Source organism: Anabrus simplex, chromosome 10, assembly GCF_040414725.1.
Source record: "Anabrus simplex isolate iqAnaSimp1 chromosome 10, ASM4041472v1, whole genome shotgun sequence".
In the NCBI taxonomy this organism is placed as follows: domain Eukaryota; kingdom Metazoa; phylum Arthropoda; class Insecta; order Orthoptera; family Tettigoniidae; genus Anabrus; species Anabrus simplex.
In genome coordinates this window covers 55,795,210-55,822,884 of record NC_090274.1, presented here as the reverse complement: position 1 = coordinate 55,822,884, position 27,675 = coordinate 55,795,210, and the positions used below count along the sequence as shown (strand labels likewise).

Sequence of the window (27,675 nt, the reverse complement as noted above, 5' to 3'; positions counted from 1 at the left end):
CTGACGGTGAGATAGCGACCCCGGTCTAGAAAGCCAAGAATAACGGCCGAGAGGATTCGTCGTGCTGACCACATGACACCTCGTAATCTGCAGGCCTTCGGGCTGAGCAGCGGTCGCTTGGTAGGCCAAAGCCCTTCAAGGGCTGTAGTGCCATGAGGTTTGGTTTGGTTTTATGTAACAAAGACACATTTCTCAGTGTTTGTTGTATGCTCAATAAATATCATATTAACTTGTAAAATAATAGTGAAGGTGTTTCTCTTCTGTCTTTACAGGTGTGTCAGTGATGTCGAAAGAGTGAACTAGAAGACAGTGGTTTACATCGCGACGGATAAGAAACGCAAGATGGGAAAGGGGGACAAGAGGGGATTGGCCCAACGCACTGATGGTTTGTAATACCTTACCTATTTGTAATATGAATGTCGTAGTTATTGCGTGAAAATTGTCACTAATATGTTTTTCTATGCTCATTATTTACTGTAGTGAATTCAAAGTTTTGAGCGGTGAAAGAAGAAGCTACTAAGATTCTGAGACCTCGTAAAAATAGTTCCATTTTTACCTCTACGACTGAATCTACACACAAGCTTCCAAAACATCTGGTACTGAAAGAACCTTTGAACGTTAATAACTCCTTAATATGGAAATGTACTACATTATTTCCATGACGGGAGGCATTCTTACGGGCAGGTTCGAAGCACTGATTACGAGGAATTGAGCCAGATATTTAACCTCAACGTTTAAAACAACAATCGATTTTTTATTGATATAGATATTGAAGGTTATGGTTTCGTGTGTTAACGATTATTTTTAGTATTCTACCGAATCAATTTTTACAATTTTTATGTCAAAACATTCAAGCTCTTTAGACCTTTACAATCGTGAAATTACTATCGTTTCGCTCTAGTTTGCCAGTGGACTCATCAGTTAGATTGCTACACCTTTCCAAAATCCTCGCTGCTAGTGCGTCGTTGATACACGACAGGAAAAATCTTCTATGTAGGAGAATGGAGTGACGGTGCACCAGGGGAACTATATGCCTCCACTTGCATAAGTGCCTTTTATATACGAAGGTCAAGTCATGGCAACTATTTTTTTCTCGCGAACAGGAGACAACACGGAAAATATAAGATATGCATTTGGAAGCCTACGGTATGTACTTGCGTATGATGCCACTAGATGGTGTATGTAAACAACAGAGTGGGTCTAAGCATGCCCCCAATTTCAGTGTGTGAGTGAGAGCGTCACAAAATGGAAGTCAACAAGCAGGAGCAACGATCGTATAATAGCAGTTCTCCGCGGCAGAAATGCACGACAATGCCATGCAGAGCTGCGGGAAGCATTAGGTGCGTGACTATGATCTAATCCCCAAAGTCAAGAAGCCATTACGTGGACAACGATTTGCTAACAAAAGGATATTGTAACAGCATTTCGGAGAGAGATGTCACACGTTAGCGATACACATGCAGCGAATGGTATTCAGCGCCTGCCCCACCGCTGGCAACGCACAGTGGAAACCTTGAGTGATTATTTCGACGGTCTGTAACCAGTGGAGACCTGTCCTTTGTACGTAGTCTTGTGTATTTGCTGTCTATACCATAATACAACAATGTTTACCAATGGCCTGTGTTCTGTCACTTTCCTACGATAATCTCCTGAAGTCAGAATGTGTCTTCAGGCACTGTGCATAAGTACATGCCCTATATTTCCAAATGCATATCTTAAATTTCCGTGTTGTCTCATCTTCGCGAGAAAAAAAATAGTTGCCATGACTTATGACTCGACCCTCGTAAAAAAATATTTCCTAGAAGAAAACCATAATTTAATTGCAAATGTTAAAGATGTGGGAAGTATTCAAGCTGTTTTGGTCTTTTCAATCGTGACATTACCAGCGTTTCGCCCCAGTGCAGTAGTGGGCTCTTCAGTTGGATTCGAAAGCTCTGGCTGAGTGGATGCAAAGAAAACATCTGAAAACCCACCAGAAAAGTAGAAAAACCTCAAACTCATTCACCGTTAAAGATATCAAGTTGGGACCTTTCTTCTTTGATTCCACATTCAAGTAATCTGGATACGTTTTGTGTGAAAATATGAATTCGTACAACTTTACCGGATAATTTTCAGAAAAGTATCCTTAATCGGTAATGGCTCAAGCTAGTAAAAAGCGCTCATTCTCTTGTCAGTTGGCACCGGAACCGAGCACCATGATGTCCATGCCAAGTGACGAAACTTAACGTATTTCTAACGTAACATCATGGTAGTCCGCCTCTCTGGTGTAGTGGTTAGTGTGATCAGCGGCCACCCCCGGCTGCGCGGGCTTGATTCCCGGTCCTGCAGCGAAATTTGAAAAGTGGTACGGGGACTGGAACGGAGTACACTCAGCTTCAGGAGATCAAATGAGTAGAGAGAGGTTCGATTCCCACGTCAGCCATCCTGGAAGTGGTTTCCCGAGGTTTCCCCACTTCTCCTCCAGGCAAATGCCGAGAAGGTGCCTAACGTAAGACCACGGCCGCTTCCTTCCGTCTTCCTTGGCTGTTCGTTCCGATCATCCCGTCCCCCACAAGGTCCCTGTTCAGCATAGCAAGTGAGGCAGCTTTGGCGAGGTACTAGTTCTTCTTCCGAGTTGTAACCCCCGACCAAGAGTCTCCCTTCCCTTGAGGCGGTAGATGTGGGATCTCTCGCTGAATCCGAGGGAAAACCACCATGGAAAGTAAACGGATTAAGAAAGAAAGAAAGAAAGAAAGAAAGAAAGAAAGAAAGAAAGAAAGAAAGAAAGAAAGAACCAGAACCAACCGACCGACCGACCAACCAACCAACCAACCAACCAACCAACCAACCAACCAACCAACCAACCAACCAACCACCAACTTAAAAATCATTGCGCAGTGACGTAATCCGATGTACCGGTATTAGGAGCAAGTATGGCTTGGTCTGTGCGTAGAGGAGAATGCGATTTACATGCGTTTTATTTTATGGAGCTAAGGATTAACAAAATTCCAAAAATCATGTAAATTTTGAAAATATACCAGGCGGCTTGCGAGCGCCGTACTTCCTACTTATAAATGTCCCGCATGCACAAGTGATAACTGGGATATCTACGAACTGATTTCCACAGGGACACTACTGCCAGCATGCAGGTTACGTCAGAATATGAAGAGATAACAACCGGACGGTCACTCGCAGCATGTTCCTCAGTGCTACCCGTCTAATGCAACACCTTGGATTAGTAAATCTCGTTTACGACCGCATAGTACTAGGCTGGTGTATGATACAGCAGCACTAAATTAGATGTCTGCCCTCTAGACACGTATTTCGCCAAAAAAAATTATTTTTCTTTCATACAAACAACTCTTTTATAGAGTGGAATATCTACACGTGTGTATTTTAATAAGTTAATTAATGTTATTTTCTGCACCTTTGGCATATTTACAAATGCACTCTGTTAGAGAACGTGTGTAGTAAAATGACTGCTATTTGTTTCTCACCATCCACAATACAGCAGGTATTAGCGCTCCTTCGAAAACAGGTGATTAGGCATCCCATGCATCACTAGTGAATGCGGGACAATTGTAAGTAGAGAGTACGGCGCTCGCGGACCACCTGGTATAATGAAAAGATCTCAGAATTGGCCACCAAATTTTACTGTATTAGAAAAATCGATAGCCACTTGCGAATTTTCAGTTTTCAATTAAAGAAATTCCCAAGAACATTATTTCCTAGAGTCCATTGTATTTTTCTCCACAGCGTGCTTTATTTCTTATATTTAAAACATTCCTTCTGTCAAGTTAAAAGAATTGTTTTCTTACATTGGACATGACAAACAGTAGCCTTTGTTGGATTCAGTTTAACATGATGGACAGGTATGACACGGATTTCTCGTATTTAAACACCTTGATCTAGCCAGGAACGATATACAGTAGCAGATAATCGATAGGAGTTTTAGCTCACATAATGGCATAGCAACGTCGTTTACATACTCGTATCACCCGTCATTTACACTTTAATAATCTACTGTGATAACTGTAGATTTCTACAGAAAATATTTCTTACTCCGTGACAAGCCCTTCCTGTTGCTCTGAGACCTGTTAGAACAAGTCTGGCTCTATTGGAATTCAATTGCTTGTCTGCCCTGAGCGAAGTTGCAAGAAGTGTCACCCAGAGACTTGATAAAATTCAATTTGATTTCGTGAAGCATTTAATGAAATAAAGCAGAAAGGAGTCCCATATGTGAGACACAGTCAGTGACATTCTGGATGGCCATCTGGGACACAGATGTCAGGACAAAGGAGGTCAAGAGATGATTAAATAATCTGGTATTGGTGCGCTGTCCAGTGGAGATCACAGTGTTCCTAGCCCAATAGATCGCGCTACGTACATCTGTTAACCCTTTGATGTATGACATGGGTCTCAGAGGCTGTACGCCAAGTTCAATATTTATGTTCGTTTCTGCAGGATCAACCTGTGTCTCCCTCACATCTTTTGTTAAGTATTACCTCCAGGAATGAAAATTTCATCAGATAAATTTTACTCTGATACAAAATAACTGCAAATAATTCTTACATATATATATACACACGCGTGATTTAAAGTGTTTTGATAGTATCTGAGGATGTTCCTGTAGAACGAAACATATACATTTTTGCTGGTATGATATGGTGTTATGTATTATACTCTCGTTTGCTCGGTGGGGGCTTCTCCCGCAAAACCCTAGTTGCTCTTCATTGGAAGTGGCCGTTTAAAAATTACTGTGGAGAAACGGTACATCGTATCGACAAACGGTTTACTCCCCCAGATGGCGCTTTTGGCGGCCTACATGTTTGGTCTTCTGACATTTTCTCGTACATTGGCGATTTGTAGCATAGATAGATGTTATCCATTCGATATGGAGCAAATTTCGTACGTTTTTTACAAGTTGGGAAATTATATCACAGACCTGGCAGACAACCACAGTATTGAAATTTGGGAGGCGTATCGACAATTAAATGATCTGCAATTTTGATATTTTGACGTTTCGTCGTATCTCCATTGGCTACACCTATGATTGCTTTAGCAACGTAGATAAGGCTGTAATTTGAGTAGTGTTTCCTCATACTTCTTTCGATTTCCCATACATAGATGGCAGGTTGAACAATAAAGTACGGTTTACGTATAGATAGTGGACGTGGCAAGGAGCCTCCTGAATTTCGTGATTCTGCGAGTCTTGTAAGTGTGTCAAGCAGTAAAATATTTTATGGAAAATAAACAAAATTGACAGAAAATTGATACATGAAGCAGCATCTAAATTGGAATGGATCGAGATACGACAAAAAATCATAGGACCAAAGTTGTATATCCCCTCGTGTTAGGCACCGAGAGTGCTATCCGTTTTTTGATACTAATTACCATTTAGCCGCAAAATACCTCAAAACAAAGGTCTGCACCGTCGTTAAAATTGCCTCAATATTTCGAGAATTTGCGGGTTTAACACGTTAAACAATGTAACTTTTGAGAATGTTTCCGGTGGTTAAAGGCCAAGAGCTGTAATTTTTCATATTTTCAATCTTCTAGCTCACCTGGAACATTGGATCTGCCATTTTGTTTAGATCGGTTCAAAATTAAAATTTTGAACTTTCTGGAATTCTTCCGTAGGTTACAAGCTAATACTGTAGCTACCTCTTTGCCAAATTTTAAGTTTCCGGTTCATGCGGAAGTGGGATAACATTAATGTCAGTGAGTTGAGTGAGTGAGTAGTTAGCCTTCTGGTTTTATATAATAGAGATTTGAACTCGTGTGTTTGAGAAATAGAAAAGCTTTTAAGTTACATTTAAACCTTTCTTTGTAACATAGTAAACTGTTTAATTGTCTTTTAATTGACAGATGCCGGATCATTGTAACTGATAAGCCACCACTAGTACCTGGTAGAAGTTCAGGCCTCACTTTGTCTGTGGAAATGTTATGTGGAATTTTTATTTCCGGCCTAGTAAACTGAGCAGTTCTCTCGTGGAGAGCAGGTATCATACACATCATAACTGATGTTCCATCTCTAGTACCTGGTCGAAGTTTAAGCCTCACCCTGTCTCCGTAGATATTATGTGGAATTCTTCTTTCCGGCCTAGTAAACTGAACAATTCTCCCGTGGAGAGCAGGTATTATACACATCATAACTGATGCTCCATCACTAGTATCTGTTCGAAGTTTAAGCCTCACCCTGTCTCCGTAGATATTACGTGGAATTCTTCTTTCCGGCCTATTAAACTGAACAGTTCTCCCGTTGAGAGCATATGTTTTACACATCATAACTGATGCTCCATCACTAGTATCTGGTAGCACTATAAGCCTTACTCCGTCTGTTTGAGCACAGGATGAGTGGAACAGTCCCCATGGCCAAACAGACCAATCGATTTCGCAGTGGCTAGAGTCCCATTTCACTCCGCTCATTTGTAAGCAATTATCAAGGGAATTCCGCTCCAGTTTCCTCTTCCAATCAACAGCTCTTTTTATATATAAAAAGTAGCTGTGATTACGAACTATTGGGTGCTGAAAGTGTATTGCATGGAGTATGCTCTTAAATGGTATTTTACGAAATCGCTTCTCAGACAACCAAAAATTTAAGAGGTGAGATCTTATCGGATCCTGCCCTCCCCTTTAATAACGGAGCACAACACAGAGACTTGTATTTACTGCATAAAGGCCAGAATACGTGTTTTGTTGGCCTCAAGACTGTGATCCGCCAATTACTACGATTGGTAGGTTAGAATTTCAACCAGCATTTTCACCATAGTCCCATATCTATTCCTGATGTGTAGACATCCTATGCTATGAAGACTTCCAAAATGCTAGTGTGTGATAAATATGATTAAAATATGCACTTATTAATGTATATAATTTTACACCTTTTAGGTCATTCTGACACGAAACATTTTATTATATTTAAATAATTCCCCCGCACACATATACAAATCAGGATCAAATATTACAGGCAGAAAAGGTAGCAATAACATGTTAGCAGGAAGTACCTAATGCATGTAAAATGAAAATCCTCAGTCTGTTTCAAGTCATTCGACCGGGTTAAGAACGGAATGAATGAAGCTCCCATCTAGCGGCGAGGATAGGAACTGGGGTAGCCACCGAAGCCTTTTCCCCTTCTCTGGAGCATTCATCAATGACAGATGAAATGAAATGATACTGGGGAGTGTTGATGGAATCAAGGATGACAGGGCGAACCGGAGTGCCCGAAGAAAATCTGTCCCGCCGCCGCCGCTTTGTCCAGCACAAATCTCACATGGAGTGACCGTCATTTGAACCACGGAACCCAGTGTTCCTCCGCAAGACCTCAAAACGGCAGAAATACGGCGAGGGATCGACTGTACAAGGTGATGGAATCGTCCTGGAGGGATCTAGACACACGCATCTTGTATTGCTACCCACAATCGGTCTTGTGTAGTTGGAGCGGGGTTCATGGAGTGTACACCAGAATCAAAAGCATTCCATAAATGATTGATTGGATTAAGATCGGGGAATATTGAGGGCCAGTTCATGGTCGTAACTTCACTGGAGTGCTCCTGCAACTACTTGCGTTCCACCACAGACCAGTGACATGGCGCATTGTTCTGTCGAAACATGGCATCTCCATCGGGATACTCTAAGGCCAGAAAGGGATGCCGATAGTCTGAAAGAATGTCCACATAACTTGCACCTGTCTGAGCTCCCTGCAGCCGGACAATGGGGCCTTACTGCGACCATGAGAACGCCGCCCAGACCAGAACCTTGTTGACACGCAGGATCCATAGCTTCATGGGGCATACGCCACACTCTGACGCGCCCTTCCAGCTCGATAAAACTGGAACTGGGATTCATCGGGACATGCCACACGCAGCCACTGTTCCATGGTCCATTGCCGACATTCGCGGGCAGATGCACGTTGCTGAGCTCTGTGTCGAGGTGTCAGCAAAGGGACACAAGTTGGTCTTCGATTGGTGCAGCCTATGTGGTGCAGTTGCCTACTTGCAGTCCTGGTAGAAATGGGTTCCTGACTCCCAACATTCAACTTGGCGGTGATCTGACTCACAGTAACCCGTCGAGCGCCCAGTGTGTTTGTGTGGAGGCGACGTGTTGTCCGTTCGTTAAACACCTGTGGTCTTCCCGTGCGGCGGTTTACGCGGGTGTAACATTCTCTCTGCGACACTGTTGACCTCGGAAACCAGAATTCGCATGTAATCTCTGCCGTACGCCGATGATCATCTCATGTTCAAAGTCGGTTAACTCGAGACGTCTTGCCATCTTGACGACACTGGTAGCTGTGGCAGATAGGTCAGCTACGCCGCAGCTAGCCACAACGCTGAGGGGTGATAAACAGCACATTTTCTAATGGGACACCACTTCCCGTGACTGTTGGCCACTCACTGTACAGCCGAGACAGAGATGTATTCTTTCGTTCAGAACCAAATTTGGGAGCTAAATACCCCGACAAATACGCACTGTCAACACCTTCCAGGTACTTGATTCTGGTTGTCATAATCTTGTAGCTCAGATTTCTTTCCAGAACGTTCCACAGTTTCCAGGAACATACTCGAGTTGACGTTGTTCTATATCTAAAATCTTCAACTGAGCCGCAAGCCACTCGTTCCTAGATTCTTAATAGATTGTGGTATGATTCTGAGGTGTATGTTGATGGCTTCCAGATCCCTTTGAGCATTTTAATTGTTGAAAGCTTCTTTGGTCCGTTGGATGGCAGTAACATCACAGGCTACGAACCCTTATATTACTTGTTGCCATTGATGCTTTCACTGCTCGTACTTATAGATATGATATATATAGGCTTTTGGGCTAATGGCGTGTCAAGGAAATGAGGTGAAATTCTGTACCGCGTTCGGGGAGCCATCTGGTGACGAATGAACGTACCATTTCCACTTCTGTTATAACGTATAGATTTCAAAGGCTTTTTCGTTGACAGTCGAGATTTTCTTCTGATGGCTCAGAGCACAGTTCTCTACGAAACGTAAAGAATTTCACCTTATTTTCTTGACACGGCATAAGTCCAAAATCCTATACCATGCCTGCTATTACTTCTTTTACTCTGACTGAAATGCTGACATTAAAGGAGTGCGGCTTCAATCCAACTTCAGTATCGAATAAGGACTGGCTCAGGAGAAAGAGCAACATTTGGTAAGTGCATCACGTTCCCAAGCAAGTGTTCTACTCTGAAATAACAGATGGTAAACGTTGTTTTGGAGGCCAGAAGAAGCGATTTAAGAATGTAATTTAGGCTAACATGAAGATTAACCTCATAGTGATGTTGAGATTTCGGAGACATTAACCCTCAAACGTTCATCCTGGGAAGGTTTCATTCATCGTGGCACACTACTGTTTGAAGAAAACCGTAGACGAATAGCGAAGGAGAAAAGGCAACGCAGAAAAGAAAAAGAACTGAATAGGAGAACAGTGGTTGCTCCACCTGGGACTGTCTGCCATCTCTGCGGCAAATTGTGTGCCTCCTGTATTGGGCTGTACAGTCACAGATGAAGAGGAGTTCTAATTGGAAGCCCAACTAACTCGTTTCCGACTCTTTGCTGTTGCATTGTGTATTACTCCTTGTGAGCTACTGTCCTAAGAAACACTTTTAGAAACATTTTCTTCATAGAGAATATTAGCTTGTTGACAGAGGGAAACTGTGTTGATATTTTAATACGTAGACTCTCACGAAAAATGATATAATAATAATTTGGGGATATTAGGTCGCGTAATCTTAATAATCTGCTGACCCTTTTCGATCCTGGGACCAGGATCGTCTTCAAAGCAATTACAAATAACGTATTGGCAACTGTCACTCCATAGTTACCAGACTCCAGACAGAGAGAAGCTGTTCATTTCAGAGCCTCCAGGGTCAAGCAAAAAGATGTTGAGTTAACAAAGGAGGGAAACCATGATCTACTCAATATACAGCCGTCGCCTTTGTTAAAATTATTCGAGAGTTTAGCAATCACTATCGCCTCAAGAACAATTCTTTCTCCTTGACTCTGGAGGCCCTGGAATGACCTAGAATAAGAACTCCCTGTGTGTTGTCGATTCGAAACTAAAAATATGAAATGGCTTTTAGTGCCGGGAGTGTCCGAGGACATGTTCGGCTCACCAGGTGCAGGTCTTTCATTTGACTCCCGTAGGCGACCTGCGCGTCGTGATGAGGATGAAATGATGATGAAGACGACACATACACCCAGCCCTCGTGCCAGCGAAATTAACCAATGATGGTTAAATTTCCCGACCCTGCCGGGAATCGAACCCGGGACCCCTATGACCAAAGGCCAGCATGCTAACCATTTAGCAATGGAGCCGGACAATTCGAAACTAATATAGTCGAAGAGAGGACGAATTTCATTCGAGCGTTCTACAAACCTTTGGCGAGAAAATACAACATTCAATGTATAGAATTATAAGTAGAGATGGGAATTATAGGCACGAATAGGTTAGAATGTTAATGTATGTGAACAAGGCGCAAGTGAAATCTAGCCGCTCTACAGATATGTCGGGGAGTTGCATAAATGTTAGGGGTTCTGATAATTCAGATCGATAATATTTATGCAAATCTCACCGCAGAACCGTCATGCGGGTAACATACACTTGCGCCTGGTTCAAATACATTTGCATTCAAACCTATTCGTGCCTATAATTCCCATCTCTAATTATAAGAAATATGAAAAAATTACATTAAAGTACTGTATTTCAAAGATCGGACACAAGTTGTTTTGCACCTACTTTTACATTAATTCGTCCATCTGTTTCTTTTCACATCTTCATTATATTTTAATGTCGAAAACATTTCTTCGCAGACAAAGTAGGGGTCCCCTTAGTACAAAAATGTAAAATTAACCACTTTTCCTCAATTGTGCCCAAAATTGAAGGGCTATAGGCCAAGGAAAGGTTTCAAATCGTGAGCCTTGGATAACTCAAACTAAAAAACAAATTTCGAGAATCACTTCCGACCTAAATGCACTTCCGGGAAAACAGCCTAAAATCGCTTGTTTCCTTACTCGATTTTATTTTTTTATGCAAATCCTAGCCAACCTTATTTACATTATTATTTCTGCAATGTGTTCCTTGGATAAGTAGTTATAAAGGCTTAAGGGAAACTCGTCATTGACTCACATTAGCGCTCGTAGTGGTGCTTAAGTGAAACAATGCATTGACTAATACTAGTGCTCGTAATGGCGCTTAAGTGAAACAATGCATTGTCTAACATTAGCGCTCGTAGTGGTGTTTAAGTGAAATAAGGCATTGACTAACATTAGCGCTCGTAGTGGTGCTTAAGTGAAACAATGCATTGACTCACATTAGCGTTTGTAGTGGTGATTAAGTGAAACTCGTCATTGATTCACATTAGCGTTCGTAGTGGTGCTTAGGTAAAACAATGCACTAACTTATATTAGTGCTCGTAGTGGTAGAAAAACGCAAACTATTAATTTAATCACGGCCGTCTTGATGCTTCGCTCTAGCTAGGGAGCGCAACGAGGGATCCAGTCGGCAGTGATTTAATCGACCGGATAACAATGATTAAGAAAAGGATTGTAATTTTCAGGAATAAATAAAAAATTTACTCCATTACTTTATTATGTTTTATTAACCAAAAATTCGTAGCTTATATTCCTAGGATGTTTTCAGCATTGAGTTGCTGTGGATTTTTTGTTAATTTTTTAATGCTTCAGTTGATGAGAAGTCTATTCTTGTTATGTGAAAATGGACTGGAGAAACAATGGATGCAATATGATTTTTAGATGTTTCATAACGTGCGCGTAGAACACAGAAACTATCCATATTCTTGATGCCATCATATTGATAATTTTTCGGTATCAGATAGCCACAGTGATCCTGTATACCACGATACATTACAATGTCTCTCGATACCTCCCAAGTCTTTTAGTTGTGGTATTTCAAAATTCGAAATAATATTACTTTTCTCATTAGATATATGTGATTCTAAGGAAAGGTTTAAAAGGTTCTGTATAACACAGTCACAATCATAGGAGAATATTTTACCAGTCAATTTAGAAGCCATGCTTGGGAAGTTTAGCGGAAGGAAGAAGAAAACAGTTTGCCTTTGTTTCTAACCGGCAAATAAAGCACGACACCAAGCGTGACACAATCTTACTGAAGGTCAGTAACATTGGGCGAGTCTGTCGAGAGTTTCTGGCGTAAATCTGAAACATTAAAGCCGTTTTCTGTACGTACTATGCATAAGTTTAGTTCTTTGGCACTAGATGGCAGTCATATCTTTTCTGACATTGTATTGCGGCAATCTATTGGACTTAGATAATTGATAGAAAATACAAATTATATAATAAGAAATATATATAATTTATATTTTTCTGTATGGTGCTGGCAACGTAGAAGCAACACTCCTGCTACATACTTCGTAACCTCGCTGCTTAAAAATTTTCTCTTAGTACTTAGTACTCAGTACATGACAGAAATACTCGATCCTCTCGATCCTGCCGTACCAACCTCCTAACATTCCCTATAATCTCCAGAAATTATCTTACGTAGAAATGAATTTTTTTGGAATCAGATACAGAGAAAGAAGGATTATCTACAATCTGTAATAAAAACCAGTCTGCAGTAGTGATGGGAATATCGAATGTTTTAAACTATCGGTAGACTACCGATTGAGAAGCGTGATTATCGAATGAAAACATTCGATAGTTTTCATTCGGTTTGAAATATGTTAAAAATTAGTAGGGATGGCGAAATTTTTTAAAATACCGATATATTGACATTGCGATATGTTGAAAACTTTTTTCGATAATCGATATTTATTGCACGTAATATATCGGTATATTCAAACGATATCGATATATAGCTAATGATAACCCAAGAGTCCAAGACCAACTACAATATTAGTGATGGCAAAACTTTTCAAAATATCAATATATTGGTTTTTCGATACATCGGTATTAAAATAACGATATCATTGAAATATCGGTCTTCAAAATATCGATATATCGCCGATATATCCGTTTTAAAAATATTAGCGCTATTATCCATTATTGTAAGTCTAGTTTTACATTTAACACAATGATTAAAGGATTCATTATGTTTAATAAGTCTTGACACAGAACAGAAAACAGGCTTAAACCAATGACCAAGTAGCATGACTCATTCATTACAATGACACATTTTAAAAATATTTACAGCCGAAAGATGTTATGATACATATAAAAATATATATGCAAGGTGTCTAGTAACGAGTTACCGGTAATAACTTACATGATGATAATCATAGGTCAATTTTCCTTACCTCTTTGATAAGCTATTTAGAGAAAGCAGCTTGGATAACAGTTTTCCATTTAATCGGTTTCTCTTTTCCCTGATGGTGTTACCGGCCTTTGTAAACAGTCTCACTGCCGTGACAGAGGTCGCTATAATGCTCAAGTATTGCCTTGCTAACGTGTAAAGCTATGCCTACAAGGTGTGCACGATGAACGAGTTGTGATATTATCACCGAAGTGAATTGAGAAATTAAAATTCAAATTTCGTATCTGTAGCATGCAAATATTGAAAGTGTCTGAAAAAGAATCAAATCGTAGCCAAAAGTATTAAATTAGACAGGAATATCGATATATTGGGCACAAAATATCGACATCAACAATGTATCCAACCTCAAAATATTGATGTCGATATATCAATATTTCCATCTCAAAATATCGATATTTACGATATATCGATATTCGTTTGCTATCTCTAACTGCGGTAGTAATAGTAATGTCATTTGCTAGTAACTACCGAAATGTGGATTGTTGTATATTATACTACCGATCTTTATAACGTGTTTCTTTTGTTGGTAGTGATATAAGCGGAAACAATGAGACTAGTAACAAACGTTATACACTGTTCGAGTGAAGTGATTGGAAACTGAAATACCGTACGTTGGTGTATAAAATAAGATAAAATGTCCCGATTAAAGTAATTGTGGTCATTCAGATTCATTTGAAATAAAATGCATTTTTGTGTTCCTAACCATAAGTTAATGAATGTGAGATCGTCTGTTCATAAAATAACAAATGGGCCGATGACCTTCGATGTTAGGCCCCTTAAAACAACAAGCAAAATAACAAATATTAGGTAATTTAAGACGAAGATTAGGTTTACACCTTATTGTGATGCACCACATATTAAAGTAATATGTATACAGCAAACTAAACTAAATGAAGACAACATATTTCCCTAGGACCAAGTAATAGTGCATATATATTAATTTTTAAATAATTCCATTCATTTAGGATTAATGTTCAATCATTACAGGTTCATTGTTAGTATATGGAAAGTATTTATAAAACCATAACATGATTATTACAGCCCGGATTTTTTGCAGTAACAGGTTAGATTGCTAACTAATTTGGTTTTAGTAGGAAGTTTCAGCCACCCGCTCTTCCATAATGTAGCAAGAGTAACATAAATTTTGGGGGTCATGATGGGCCGTACCCCTAATGTTTATGCAAACCCCATAGCTTAATCGTTGTGAAGGTAGGCTATACTTGCTACTCGCTTCAGTAAGTTTGCATTCTAACTATTAATGCATCAAAATCCGGGCTCTAATGATTATCTATTGATAAAGTGCACAATAATAAAATTGCATTTACCATTATACAACTCTGAGTCAGATATCTATTCATTTAAAATAAATGACTCTGACTTCACTCTATAAGGAAAGAGGAAGCCGATTTCAGCGTTGACTAGTGGAAACAATTGTAACTTGCGATTCGAATGAAAAATCGAATGCAGACGGAAACAATCAATTCGATAGTCACGTCACTAGTCAGCAGTGACAAGAATCAACGTCTATAAAATAAAAGCAGGAGCAGTCTAGAAAGGAGTAAAGCAAGGTTGCCGTTTGTCTCCTCTTCTTGTTAATGTTGATGTAGAACATATGATGAAGGAAATCAAAGATGAATTTGGAAGAGGAACCACAATCAAAGGACAGGAAATCAAAATTCTGAGATTTGCCAATGATATTGTTATTTTTGAGGTATGCAACGGCAAACTACCTCAATCCACATCTTGCCTAGTACGCGACATTTTGTTACTGCGGTTGTTTTTTTTGTGGTTTTCTAATCAATCTATCAATCTATCAATCAATCAATCACTACTGATGTGTATTTAGAGCCGTCTTCCAGGTGGAAGATTCCCTAACTATTGTTTTCTAGCATTTTATTGAATGATTTCAGAGAAAGTGGAAATGTATTGAACATCTCCCTTGGTAAGTTATTCCAATCCATAACTCCCCTTCCCGCAAACGAATATTTGCCCCGATTTGTCCCCTTGTATTCCAACTTTATCTTCGTATTGTGATCTTTCTTACTTTTAAAGACTCCACTCAAACTTATTCGTGTACTAATGTAATTTCACGCCATCTCTCCACTGACAGCTCGGAATATACAACTTAGTCGAGCAGCTCGTCTTCTTTCTGCCAAGTCTTCCCAGCCCAAACTTTGCAACATTTATGTAAGCTACTCTTTTGTCGGAAATCACCCAGAACAAATCGAGCTGCTTTCCTTTAGACTTTTTTCCAGTTCTTGATTCAAGTAATCCTGGTGAGGATCCCATACACTGGGCTGTGGCCGAGGTCCATTTTGTTTGCGTGTTTTCCCGTTCCTTGCCTGGCCACACTTGCCGGAAGAACACACTGCGGTATTTTACTCTTGTTTGAAATTGCGTTCGTTTTTTACTTCCACTTTACAGAATGGAAGTTCAAAAGTACCCGTGCCGTTACTATGCAAAGGACCAAGAATTCAAAGGCAGGGTTATCAGTAACGAGCGTTGTGTTGGGAGTGACGTTGTGTTCTTTTTGCTGGTAGCATTATTCAACAAACAGAAAAACATTTCATATGAGGTCACGGACATTCGGTAATATTCACAAAATTTATCTTGGTTGTCTTTTAGTTTATTGTGTGTAAGAGCACAAATTGTCCACTTGATGACCTGTCAGTGATTATGGGATTGATCCAATATTTTCTTTGACGACGACGACGACGACGAACAACCAACGTACAAAACGCAACAACGGAGTTATTATTTAATGGAATTCCTTCCATATGCAGAGCAAAGGCGATGCTTTGCTACTTTACAATATAAACAAACTAAAAGTATCACGCCGTGCAAACTCACAATTGTGGCAACGCGCCGTGTCGTCCAGGTACGTGAAAAACACGCAGAAATCCAACGCGAAAAACCAGAAGTGTGGCCGTAATCTTCCACACTGTTCATCACCAAAGGTAGCGGAATTTTTCTCATAATATGGCCATACAATTGCGTGCAAATTAAGCGACCACTTTGTTGGACGTAGTTCATGATAGGTGGACCTATCTTGTGATATGGCATGGGAATGTTGCGCTGGATCAGCTGACATGTTATTGGACGTAGATCGTGATAGGTGAAGCTATCTTGTGATATGGCATGGGAATGTTGCGCTGGATCAGCTGACATATTGTTGGACGTAGATCGTGATAGGGGAGGCTATCTTCTGACATGGCATGGGAATGTTGTGTGCTGGGTCATCTGACATATTATTGGACGTAGATCGTGGTAGGTGAAGCCATCTTGAGACATGGCATGGGAATGTTGTGTGCTGGATCAGCTGACATGTTGTTGGACGTAGTTCATGATAGGTGGAGCATACTTCTGACATGGCATGGGAATGTTGTGTGCTGGATCATCTGACATATTGTTGGACGTAGTTCATGATAGGTGGAGCAATCTTCTGACATGGCATGGGAATGTTGAGTGCTGGATCATCTGACATATTATTGGTCGTAGATCGTGATAGGTGAAGCTATCTTGAGACATGGCATGGGAATGTCGTGTGCTGGATCATCTGACATATTGTTGGACGTAGAACTTGATAGGTGGAGCTATCTTGTGACATGGCATGGGAATGTTTTGTGCTGGATCAGCTGCCATATTGTTGAACGTAGACCGTGATAGGTGAGACTATCTTGTGGCATGACATGGGAATGTTGTGTGCTGGATCAGCTGCCATGTTGTTGGACGTCGTATTTCTTTCGATACACCGGAACGCTTTATCTCCGCTGTGGGTGGAGACAAAGGATGCAGAATTGCAACCCCTGCATGTTGTAAGAGGCTACTAAGAGGAGAAAAACCAAAGAACCTATACTCACACTCTTTTCTTCTAAGTCCAAAATTATATCCATGATTTTTTGCCTTTCCGTGAAGCAGAAAGAAATATATGACTGAAAATCTACAGCCTTTTTCCAGTCATTTGACCGGGTCAGGAATGGAATGAATGAAGCCCCCATCTAGCGGCGAGGATAGGAACAGTGCAGGCTATCGTAGCCTGTCGCACTCCTCTGGGGCAATGATTAATGAATGACAGATAGAATGAAATGATATTGCAGAGTGTTGCTGGAATGAATGATGACAGGGAAATCCGGAGTACCCGGAGAAAAACCTGTCCCGTCTCCGCTTTGTCCAGTACAAATCTCATATGGAGTGACCGGGATTTGAACCACTGAATCCAGCGGTGAGAGGCCGCGGTGCTGCCTCCTGAGCCACGAAGGGTCCAGAGAAATATATATATTGTTAATTTTTTTGTAAATATTATGTAGTCTCATATTCATCCTGTTAGATCTAAGAGAAAGCCATCTGCCCTTAATAATTCCAGAAAAAATAATGGTTGGCAGTGAGGTTAGGGGCGCGCGTCTGTGAGCTTCATCCGGGGGATAGTGGGTTCAAACTCCACTGTCGGCAGCCCTGAAGATGGTTTTCCGTGGTTTACCATTTTCACACCGGCTGGGGCTGTACATTAATTAAGGCCACAGCCACTTCCTTCCCACTCCTAGGCCTTTCCTATCCCATCGTCACCATACGGCATATCTGTGTCGGTGCGACGTAAAGCAAATTGTAAAAAAAGTAAAGCACCACTCAATCAAAATGAAATCAGTCTAACTTAAACAAAACTAACGTCACCTAACCAGCTATGACTTTAGGAATGGAACATATTTTAAGTTACTATTCTACTGGATAAGGCAGACTAATCTAGACGCGATGCTGTTTGGTACACTATTTTTACTCATGAGTGCTATTCACATTCATCTGCATCAGCCACCCTGAAGGGAACAGCCGGCGCTTAAATGAAGTGAGTGTGAAATGGTCGTTCAATCCATTGCGCTCGATGCTTGATTTATCGTCCTGTTCATTATGTCTGCTGGTAGCTAGTGGCTGTTTGGAAAATTCAAAGAGAATGCGTGAATGTCACAGGTTAGATATTCAGTTACGTTCGGAACCAAACACTCATTATTATTATTATTATTATTATTATTATTATTATTATTATTATTATTATTATTATTATTATTATTATTATTGATTCGTTATGTCGCACTTTTTTATTTTTATTTTTCTCTTCCCAATAACTCTTCATCCTCTCGCTGTGCTCCTTTTTACGTTGTTCAATCCCAGTCCATCCTGTATTTAGTCGGGTGGGCTTTACGGAAAAATTGTATTTGTGAATTAAGGTTCTGAATTGTATTCTATATTAAATAGTTTCATCATTAATACCAATGTCATTGAGGTCTTCACTGATTTCTTTTAGCCAATGATTGGGATTTTTCATTGATAAGGCTAAGTTCAATATTTTGTGAGCCTGTTATTATCCAATAAGTGACTATAAATTTGTAATAGCTATTTCCTCATTGTATCTGTAATTTTTTTCTGTAACTTGATAGATTTAATATGATTTCATTTTAATCCTAATTCCATTTTTGCATTTCGATCCTAAGATTTTCCTGAGGAATTTTCTTTCCTGTTTTTTGATCATCTTTATTCGAGATCTGCCACCATTTATAATAATTTCAGAAGCGTAAATTGCTTCTGTTTTAACTACTGTATTTTAATGTCGTAATTTTGCCTTTGTTAATACAGTTCTTTTATTATTATTATTATTATTATTATTATTATTATTATTATCATCACGACAGGAATTAGGAAAAGAATTGCCATAGCGAAAGAAAGGTCTTACGAAAAAATCAAAATTACCTTGTGGATCACTAAACAAAGATTTGAGGAAAAGACTTGCTAGTGTTATTTTTGGAGCATAGCGTCGTATGGCGCAGAGACTCGGACATTGCGAAAGAAAGATGAGAGATAATTGGAGGAAATAGAATAGAATAGAACAAGTGAAATAGGAAGACCGGGTAAGAAATGAGGAGGTATTACGAAGAACTGGAGAAGAACGAAGTATGTTGCAAATCATTAGAAGGAGAAAAGTGAACTGGATCGGATATTGTTTGAGGAGGGACTGTTTACTGAAAGAAGGAATGGTGAAAGGCAAACGAGGAAGAGGAAGGAAAAAATATCAAATGTTGGACAATATCAAAGGAAATAAATATTCGGACATGAAAAACTTGGCGCAGGACAGGCAGCAGTGGAAGAGGTTCATTCCATGACTAAGACCTTCCATAAGGCAGATTACCTAGGTGATGATTATGAATATTAATATCTCTTAGCTTCAATACTTTCCCCACATTTCCTCATTACCTTCCCATATTTCCGTTCTGTTTCCAATGCCCGCATTGAAATCGCTCATTTACTCTACACTATTCTTGCTGTTGATCATGACATCGATAACACTCAGTGTTTCATGAAACTATAGGTGTACAAACTCCGCATTTAACTTGCCCATGCTTGCCTAGAGAGCAGCCAAGCAAGCTAGCCGCACGTAAACAACAGTACAGGCAAGCTGGTGCACTCCTGGCCGGGTCAAGCTCAGCCCAACTTGGGCAGGCCACAGGTTAGCTTGTTTGCTTGCTTTCTTCTTCCTGCTGCGTTAATCTATGTTTGCTCGCTGCTGCTGCAACGTGTTTCATTCCCCGCCCCTTCGGGCGAGGCGGGCCCCTAGACAGTGTCGCTGTCTCCCGGGCCGGAGATGTTGAAAGAGTTGGGGAAGGACCAATATTGTAAGGAGGAGGGTAAGTGGAATTAATGCTTGAGGAGGTGTGCACGGATGTTATTTAAATACCAGGGATGTGTGTAACGGGTGAAAATTCAGAGAAGAGTTCTAGGGCTGCCATGAAAGGTTAGTAGGTGTAAGGTTGCGGAGATATTGTACAAGGAGGTGGTGAGAAGTCTGAGAAGGTCGGCTGTTAAGAGTGGTGAGAAGGAGAATTGAGTTGGTGGACGATCGTGTGGGGGAGTTCGATATGAGGGGGCTGGCCGGGGTCGAAGACGTGGGCTGTTGGAAGTTCGAGGAGGGGAGCGTGAAGGTTCCACTTGATGTTGACGACCGTAGATACGTGCGCCGCTGGTAAGAAGACGTTGGACTGCTTCTTCCGTAGGCAGGTGGAGACGGACGAGATAGGTTGGTCCGGAGTTGTTCCAAATTCGGAGGGCACGACGGACAGGAATGCCTTCGAGAATAAGTTCTTGGATATCCTCTCGATCTGAGATGTCAGGATCCACGCCGCGGGGAACACAACTAGGCATAGTGGTGCGATCTGGCGGTGGTGATGTTGAATGGCACACGGTGTCTGCTGGAGGTGAAGGCTGTGTGACTGGTGTCGTAGCAGAGGTTTCTTCAGCGATGGTCGAACGGTTGAAGTAGCGGGGAGGGATATACAGGTAACTGGGCGGATCAGGGTATGGCGGCAGAGGAAGGGTCGTAGTCAGAATAGGGGAAGAATGGGAGTACGTAACCGTAGTGACAGGAAGGTAGGGAATGCTAAGTGCGCAGGTCGTGGTGGTTGTTGTTGTGGTAGGAGTGGTAGTGGTCGGCATGGTGAGGAGAAAAGAGTAGGTATAGGGGTGGCTAACGTCCAACAAGGCGTCAGCCAATTTGCATTTTTGAAGTCGGCGAAGTAGCTGGAGTAGAGATGCTGAGCCACCCGGCCGACAAAAAAATTAAGGAGTAAGGGGAGTTCTGAGACGTACGAAGAGTTCAAGAGCTGTCCTATTTGCTCGTTCATTGTGCTGATGTGAGACTCGCGTAAATGCAGACAGGACAGGGGTTGTTACATGACAGAATTTATATAGGATTCGTCAACACAAATATTACTGTATATGGTTATTTAGTATTATGTTAATCATTACAGAGTTTATTTCCTAATTCAGACGTCTTATGTAACTAATTAACAAATAATATTTATTTCTGTCAAAAATAGTTACTTAATAAAACGTAGGCTCTCTGAACAGAATATTTGAATATTTAGATAAACACAAGGACAGTTGATGGAAATATGACCATAAATATAATGCATTATTTATAATTCGAGAAAATTAGAAGCAATGATATACATAATGTAGGCCGTAAATATCTTCAAAATATTAATTTTATAGGTAACTTTTTGAAATACATTTAATAATTTAGAAACCCCATTCCCCACAAAACCAAAAGAAATAATTATAAAACTAATCAGTTTAGAAGTGTAATTTTACCACTTGCTCTCTTAGTTTGTGGTCGCCTCATACTGTGCATACTGCATACTACTATTTAATACATGGACACATTATCATTTGTGTGTATTACTATGAGGTCATTAAGTCTTTGCGCATCAAGACGGGAACATTTTTCGCTGATTAAATTTCCGGAGCAGCTGAAGACCCTCTCGCTGGAGGCACTCGTAGCGGGTATGTTAAGCTCCCTTTTCGCTACACAAGCAAGTCGGGGCAGCCTGTGCGAATTACTTTTCCACCACTGCAGTATACTTTCGTCACTAATAAACCCTTCTTGCAAGTATCTACTGACCTCATCATGTATCATTGGCGAATTCTCTGCCCAATCGTCAAATTTCGCTTTCTTACGTTGCACTGAATTTTCTTCATTTGAAGAAGATGGGACTTCTTGTCTATTTTGATTGGGTAGCTGCTCTGAAAATATATATGCCCAAGTTATTTATATTTTAGGCTAATGTTAGAATATTTAAAGTGTCTAATTTGCATAGGTATAATAATAATAATAATAATAATAATAATAATAATAATAATAATACTAATAATAATAATAATAATAATAATAATAATAATAACAATAATAATAATGAAGAAATAACCATAGAATCTTACCTTCAGCACACATTTGTCGAGCTTCCTCAAAAACAGATATTTGTTCTACTGCATTTAGTTTCTTTAATGTGCGATATTTATGCACCAAAAATGTTGCAATTTTGTGTAACATAGTGACTTCCATTTTCTACTCCAGGAAGACACCACCGGTTTGTTACAAAAGCTTCAAGGACTGAAAATTAATTTAATATGAAAACATTTTTACATTGATATATCAGGAGACTCGTATTAAAATTTAAAAGAAAGGAAATATTACCTGTTCACCGTCATCCTGTGGAGTACAATGGGCTTTTAAGGCATAAAACCACGGAAGGACCAGATGTAAAGACGGCTCCGCATCACCCTCAAGATCAATTGTGGCTTCCTTAAATGGCTTAAGAAATGTCAGTAATGTCCTGCTCATAACCGAGCATTTTATCAGAGGCATCCTCTAAAATAGTTCTCACGGCATCTATCTGGGAGTGAACTGATTGCAGCATGTCAAAATAACTGTTCCACCAAGTGGACGATACGGTTTCAAAGATGATTGTAACCTCACACATAGGCCTCTTCTCTTAAAGTATGAAACCAGAGATTTCACTGAATGGATAACAGCTAACACATTAGGAACACTTTCTTTCAAAAAGTGTTCGCTCAGAACATGCTTCAAGACCGCATTAATAATATGAGCCGTGCATGGAAGACGTTTGTGTATGCTGAGGGGCTTAACAATATTGCTTCCCTGGTCTGTTACAAATGTAATTTTGCTAATATCTTCATGAGAAACGCCATGTCCTTTCAAACGATTTTCCAATTCACTGCGAATATTTTCAGCAGTTTTTGGACAGTCAGGCAAGGCCGAACATATTAATACATATTGAGAGACTAATCTGCATTTATATAGTGCATTGTGACATACATACAGTGCACACCCTTGTAATTGTCTGTCCACAGGTCAGTGGTACTCGCACAGATACCAGATTGAATAGCATGCACTATATCGGGAAGCGTTTTACTACGCACTTTGTCTGCGAAAGTTTGTACCTTCCTAGCAACTGTGACTCGAGGGGGTATAATATTTTCAATATCCACTGAGCCATACTTTTTGCCCATTTCTATCAGCGTTTGCCCGAAATTTCAAAATCCTCCACCCTCAATAGTTGTAAACGGTCTCAAGTCCTTGGCGCACATTTCCACGCACTTGTCAGTCACCAAGTCCTTGTCCTCTTTCAAAATATTTTTAGACTGTGGAACATTTGGGTCAAATTTTCAGACATATCGCAACATACTTGAGGTCCCTGAATGGGTGCTGAGTAGCTTTTTGCAAAAATTGCATTGCGAGTAACCTACTGGCTTATTTGATACCCGTTCATAAACACATGAAAATTTTTCCCATGCTATACTTGAGCCCTGTTTTGTTGCTAGAATAAATTCACCGCTTTTTAATTTTTCTTCGATTTCCTTTACGGTTGAGTTGTTCATTTTCCTGCTGGTTGCACCTCTAACTACAACAGAGCTGCACTCGACGCAATACATATAACGACACATTCACGTCACATCGATAGCAAACTGCACGTCCACTCTTGTCAAGTCCGGCAGTCCGAACGGGTCCCAGGCAACCTGTCAGGCTTAGCGAAACCCAGATTTTGGTTTGCTATGACTAGAACCCGGATTATTAGGTGCTGATAGGTTAGAATGCAAACTTACTTAAGCCAGTAACAAGTATACCCTACACTGTACAACAGGTATGCTATGAGATTTGCATAGATATTAGGGGTACAGCCTACAGAGCTCCCTGAATTTATGCTAATCTTCCTACATTATGGTACAGCGGGTTGCAAGACACTTCCTTCAAACCAAATTATTTTGCATTCTAACCTATTACCACGTACAAATCCGAGGTATAGCTATGACTAGCGCGCTCCGTACGCGTGCACTCTTGCTTCGCTGACGCTCAAGCCAAGCTGCTTTGCTTGTTGCAGAGCAGCTTGGGGCAGGCAAGCCTGAAGTACAATTTGTACATCTTTGCATGAAACTTGTCTACTTCATTCTCGTCTCCTCCCTTAGATATTCGTTCATGTGCCTAATAGAGCCTATGTTGCGTGCCATGCCTTTCCTCGTGAACAGTCGTTTGCGCCACACTCTTTCCTTCATAGTTCACACCTGTTAAGATCATCTTATACTGTAATCTCTCTTCTCCTTATCTCACTTACCCGGACATCGTTAACGCCTAATACAACCGGAAGCATCCTCTTTGTTGACTCAGACAGTTCTACTTTCCTTGTTCAATTAATCCCGTTAATATTGATGGAAATCCATTGAGTTCCTTTTCGTTAACCGACTTTAGCATACAAAAAGGATGGTCGCCAAACTACGAAAATTAAGCAATTTCCTCAATTGTGCCGAAAGTTGAAGGGTAAAGGGCCCGGAAAGGTTTCTTGGATAGCTCTATCAAACTAAAAAAAATCGAAAATCACTTCCGACCTAAACGCAGTTTCGGAGAAACAGTCTAAAATGGCTTTTTTTTCTTTACTTGCTTTCTTTTTTATTTAAATCCAAGCCAAATTAACTTATTTACATAATTATTTCCGTGATGTATTCTTTGGTTCAATAGTCTCAGGCATTTTTTATTTTTTTTAAAATTATCCACACTGAATGTAGCTGTAGGGCCTTAAGTGAAACTCTGCATTGATTCACATAAGCGCTCGTAGTGGTGCTCAAGTGAAAAATGCATTGACTCACATTAGCGCTCGTAGTGGTAGAAAAAGGCAAACTGCTAATCTATTCGACCAGATAACGATGATTAAGGAAATGATTGTAATGTTAAGGAATAAATAAAGAATATATTCTCATACATTATTATATGTTATTTACCTAAAATTCATAGCTCATATCCCTAAGATGTTTTCAATATTTGAGTTGCTTGCCTGAAGGAGTAGAAATTTGGATGTTTCATTAACTTGTCCCTTCCAGTTCTTATTTATCGGTTGAGAGTCACAGTTGTAGTCCGGTGTTAATTGTTGGCTGTTCACGGATATTATATTGTTCTCCTTGTGGAACTAACGAAGAGGTAGACGGAGAGAGTATAAAGGCGAACCGACAAAGGACTCAGTGGTTTGTGTTACATTGTGGTCCCGTTAGAAGGATTTAATACGTCCATGCTGCTCTATGGACCACTTGCCACAGCGGTTTAAGTAATCCTCCAAGCACAGCAATCCTCCTTACTTAATCGATATAAAACAGAGAGCAGTTTAAAATATGAACAATGTATGATTAACCTGAAGGTTTGAAAATAAATATATCTTTCTACCTAATGTATGGATATTCATGAACTTTGAAGGGAATCTTTTACAAATAATGAAAAAGGGAATTTCCGGTACCTATCGGATATATATATATATATATATATATATATATATATATATATATATATTTGAAGTTCATAAACAAATGAGTTATTTTGAAAATATTAAATCTTACTTTTCGTTTCATTGAAATTTTCTTGGAAATTTGGAATTTAGTAGATAATAACTATTCAATTAACGATGTGTATTGATTTTCTGTACATAATTTATATTCGGAGATATACGGTATTTAAAATATCGAAATTTTGTGTATCACAAATTTAAGATTTAACGATTCCTACAGTGAGGAAAATTCATGTGATCAATAATACGACACACAGGTTTTCTAAAATTATTACAATTCCTATAGCATATAAAGTTTAACTTTATAAACGGAGAGAGAGAGAGAGAGAGTAAATCCACAAGGGATATCTGCTCTAGAATAAGGGGTATCCTACGGAAACAGCATCAAAGTTATGGCAATTTTCTCACTCTTTATCTTAGGATGAAATAAGTTTACATACTTTCTAATTTTGAATTTCCTCTGTTGTACAGATATCCGCGATCGGGAATTTTTTCTTTACATATACCGTATAGATGCTGATTTACCATTTACAATGAATTACGTGAAACATCTAAACAAATATATTTTAAAAACGAAACAGGAATACCAAAACGAAGGAAGAAATTAACACAAAATTTAGTCACAGGTCTTCGCGCACCGAAAAGCAACAGAACTGTTGTGAAGTTCGACAGAATGTTACAATAACAAAAAATATTTTTTCAATAAATTTAGACAGAAAATTGCACCAGAAATATGAAAGTACCTTTTATAAATTTAGGCAGTATATTGCAGGATAGAAATAACTTTCTTAAATTAGGCATAATATTACAGTAGAATTTTACTTTAATACTGTAGTAGGCAGAATATCACAGGAGAAAAATATTCGTTTTTGTAAAGTTATACAGAATATTACAGTACAAGAATGAAATTAACTTTCGCAAAGTTAGACATCATATTACATTAGAAAAATTAAATTAAAGCTTTTAAAGTTAGACAGAATATTACAGATGAAATATAATATTGTTTTAAAAAGTTAAACAGAATATTACAGTAGACAAATAACATTAAGTTTTGTGAAATTAGACAGAATATTATAGCAGAAAAATGAAGTAATATTTTGTAAAGTTAGACAGAATGTTACAGCAGAAAAAAGAAATTAAGTTTTGTAAAGTTAGACAGAATATTACAGCAGAGAAATGAAGTCATATTTTGTAAAGGTAGACAGAATATTACAGTAGAAAAATCATATTGTGTTTTATAAAGTTAGACATAATATTACAGGAGAAAATTAAAAATCAATAAGGAAAAATGAAATTTAGGAAAAAGCAATACATAGTTAGATGTGGTTTTCTTTCCTGAATTTTTACTGTACCCTAAAATTTCCAGAACAATATGATTTCAGAAACATGACCAGAATATGTACACTTTATCTCCAGAGTGTTCCTTTTGATATTCCTTATTGAATTTCACTCAAAACTTTATTTTATTTTATACTAGGGTCTTGAGGATGCTTGTGTTCTATATACAGTTACTCAAAAAGAGAATAAGGGTATAGAATTGTATGTCCGTCGAATTTAATATTTTATTAGAATGAATTTTATTTTATTATAAAAAATATAATTCTTCTCTCGTGTAGATACAAGCACCGTGGATACCCATAACAAACTTTATATCTATAGGTTCTTTTTTTTCTGAGAAGCGTATACATGCGAGGAACTTACACAATACCATGGGTTCATTCTCTTTGAGCGACTACATATTTCATTATTATAGAATAAAAACATGGAACACCGAGTGAGTTGACCGATCGTCTAGGATCGTATAGCTATGAACTAGCATTTGGGAGATGTTGGATTCGAATCCTACCGTCGGCAAATCTGAAGATTCTTTTCCGTAGTTTTCTATTTTCACACACCTTCCAAATCCTAGCCCATTCCAATCCTTCAGTCGCCGAAAACTTTTGATGTATTAGAACGACGTTAAACCTAAGAAAAAAATGAATATCCTCCGCCTGTTTCCATTCATTTTGACCAGGTCAGGAATGGAATGAATGGAGCCCCATCTAGCGCGCAGGATAGGAACTGTGCCGGCTGCCGAATCCTGTCGCACTCCTCTTGACTGATAGATGAAATGAAATGATATTGGAGAGTGTAGCTAGAATGAAACATGACAGGGAAAACCGGAGTACCCGGAGAAAAAATGTCCTAGCTCTGCTATGTCCATCAGAATCCTTCATGGGGTGACCGGGATTTGAAC

General features: G+C 39.4%; 1 protein-coding gene across 1 annotated transcript in view; it reads left to right on the top strand.

Moving 5' to 3' along the window:
- The first annotated feature begins 268 nt into the window (after window positions 1-268).
- Window positions 269-27,675, top strand: part of LOC136882144 (uncharacterized) — a 504,614-nt gene continuing 477,207 nt past the window's right edge. The window contains exon 1 of the mRNA XM_067154689.2: window positions 269-385. Coding sequence (XP_067010790.1) covers window positions 343-385 — 43 coding nt within the window. The 5' untranslated portion in view covers window positions 269-342. The remainder of the gene's footprint in view (window positions 386-27,675) is intronic.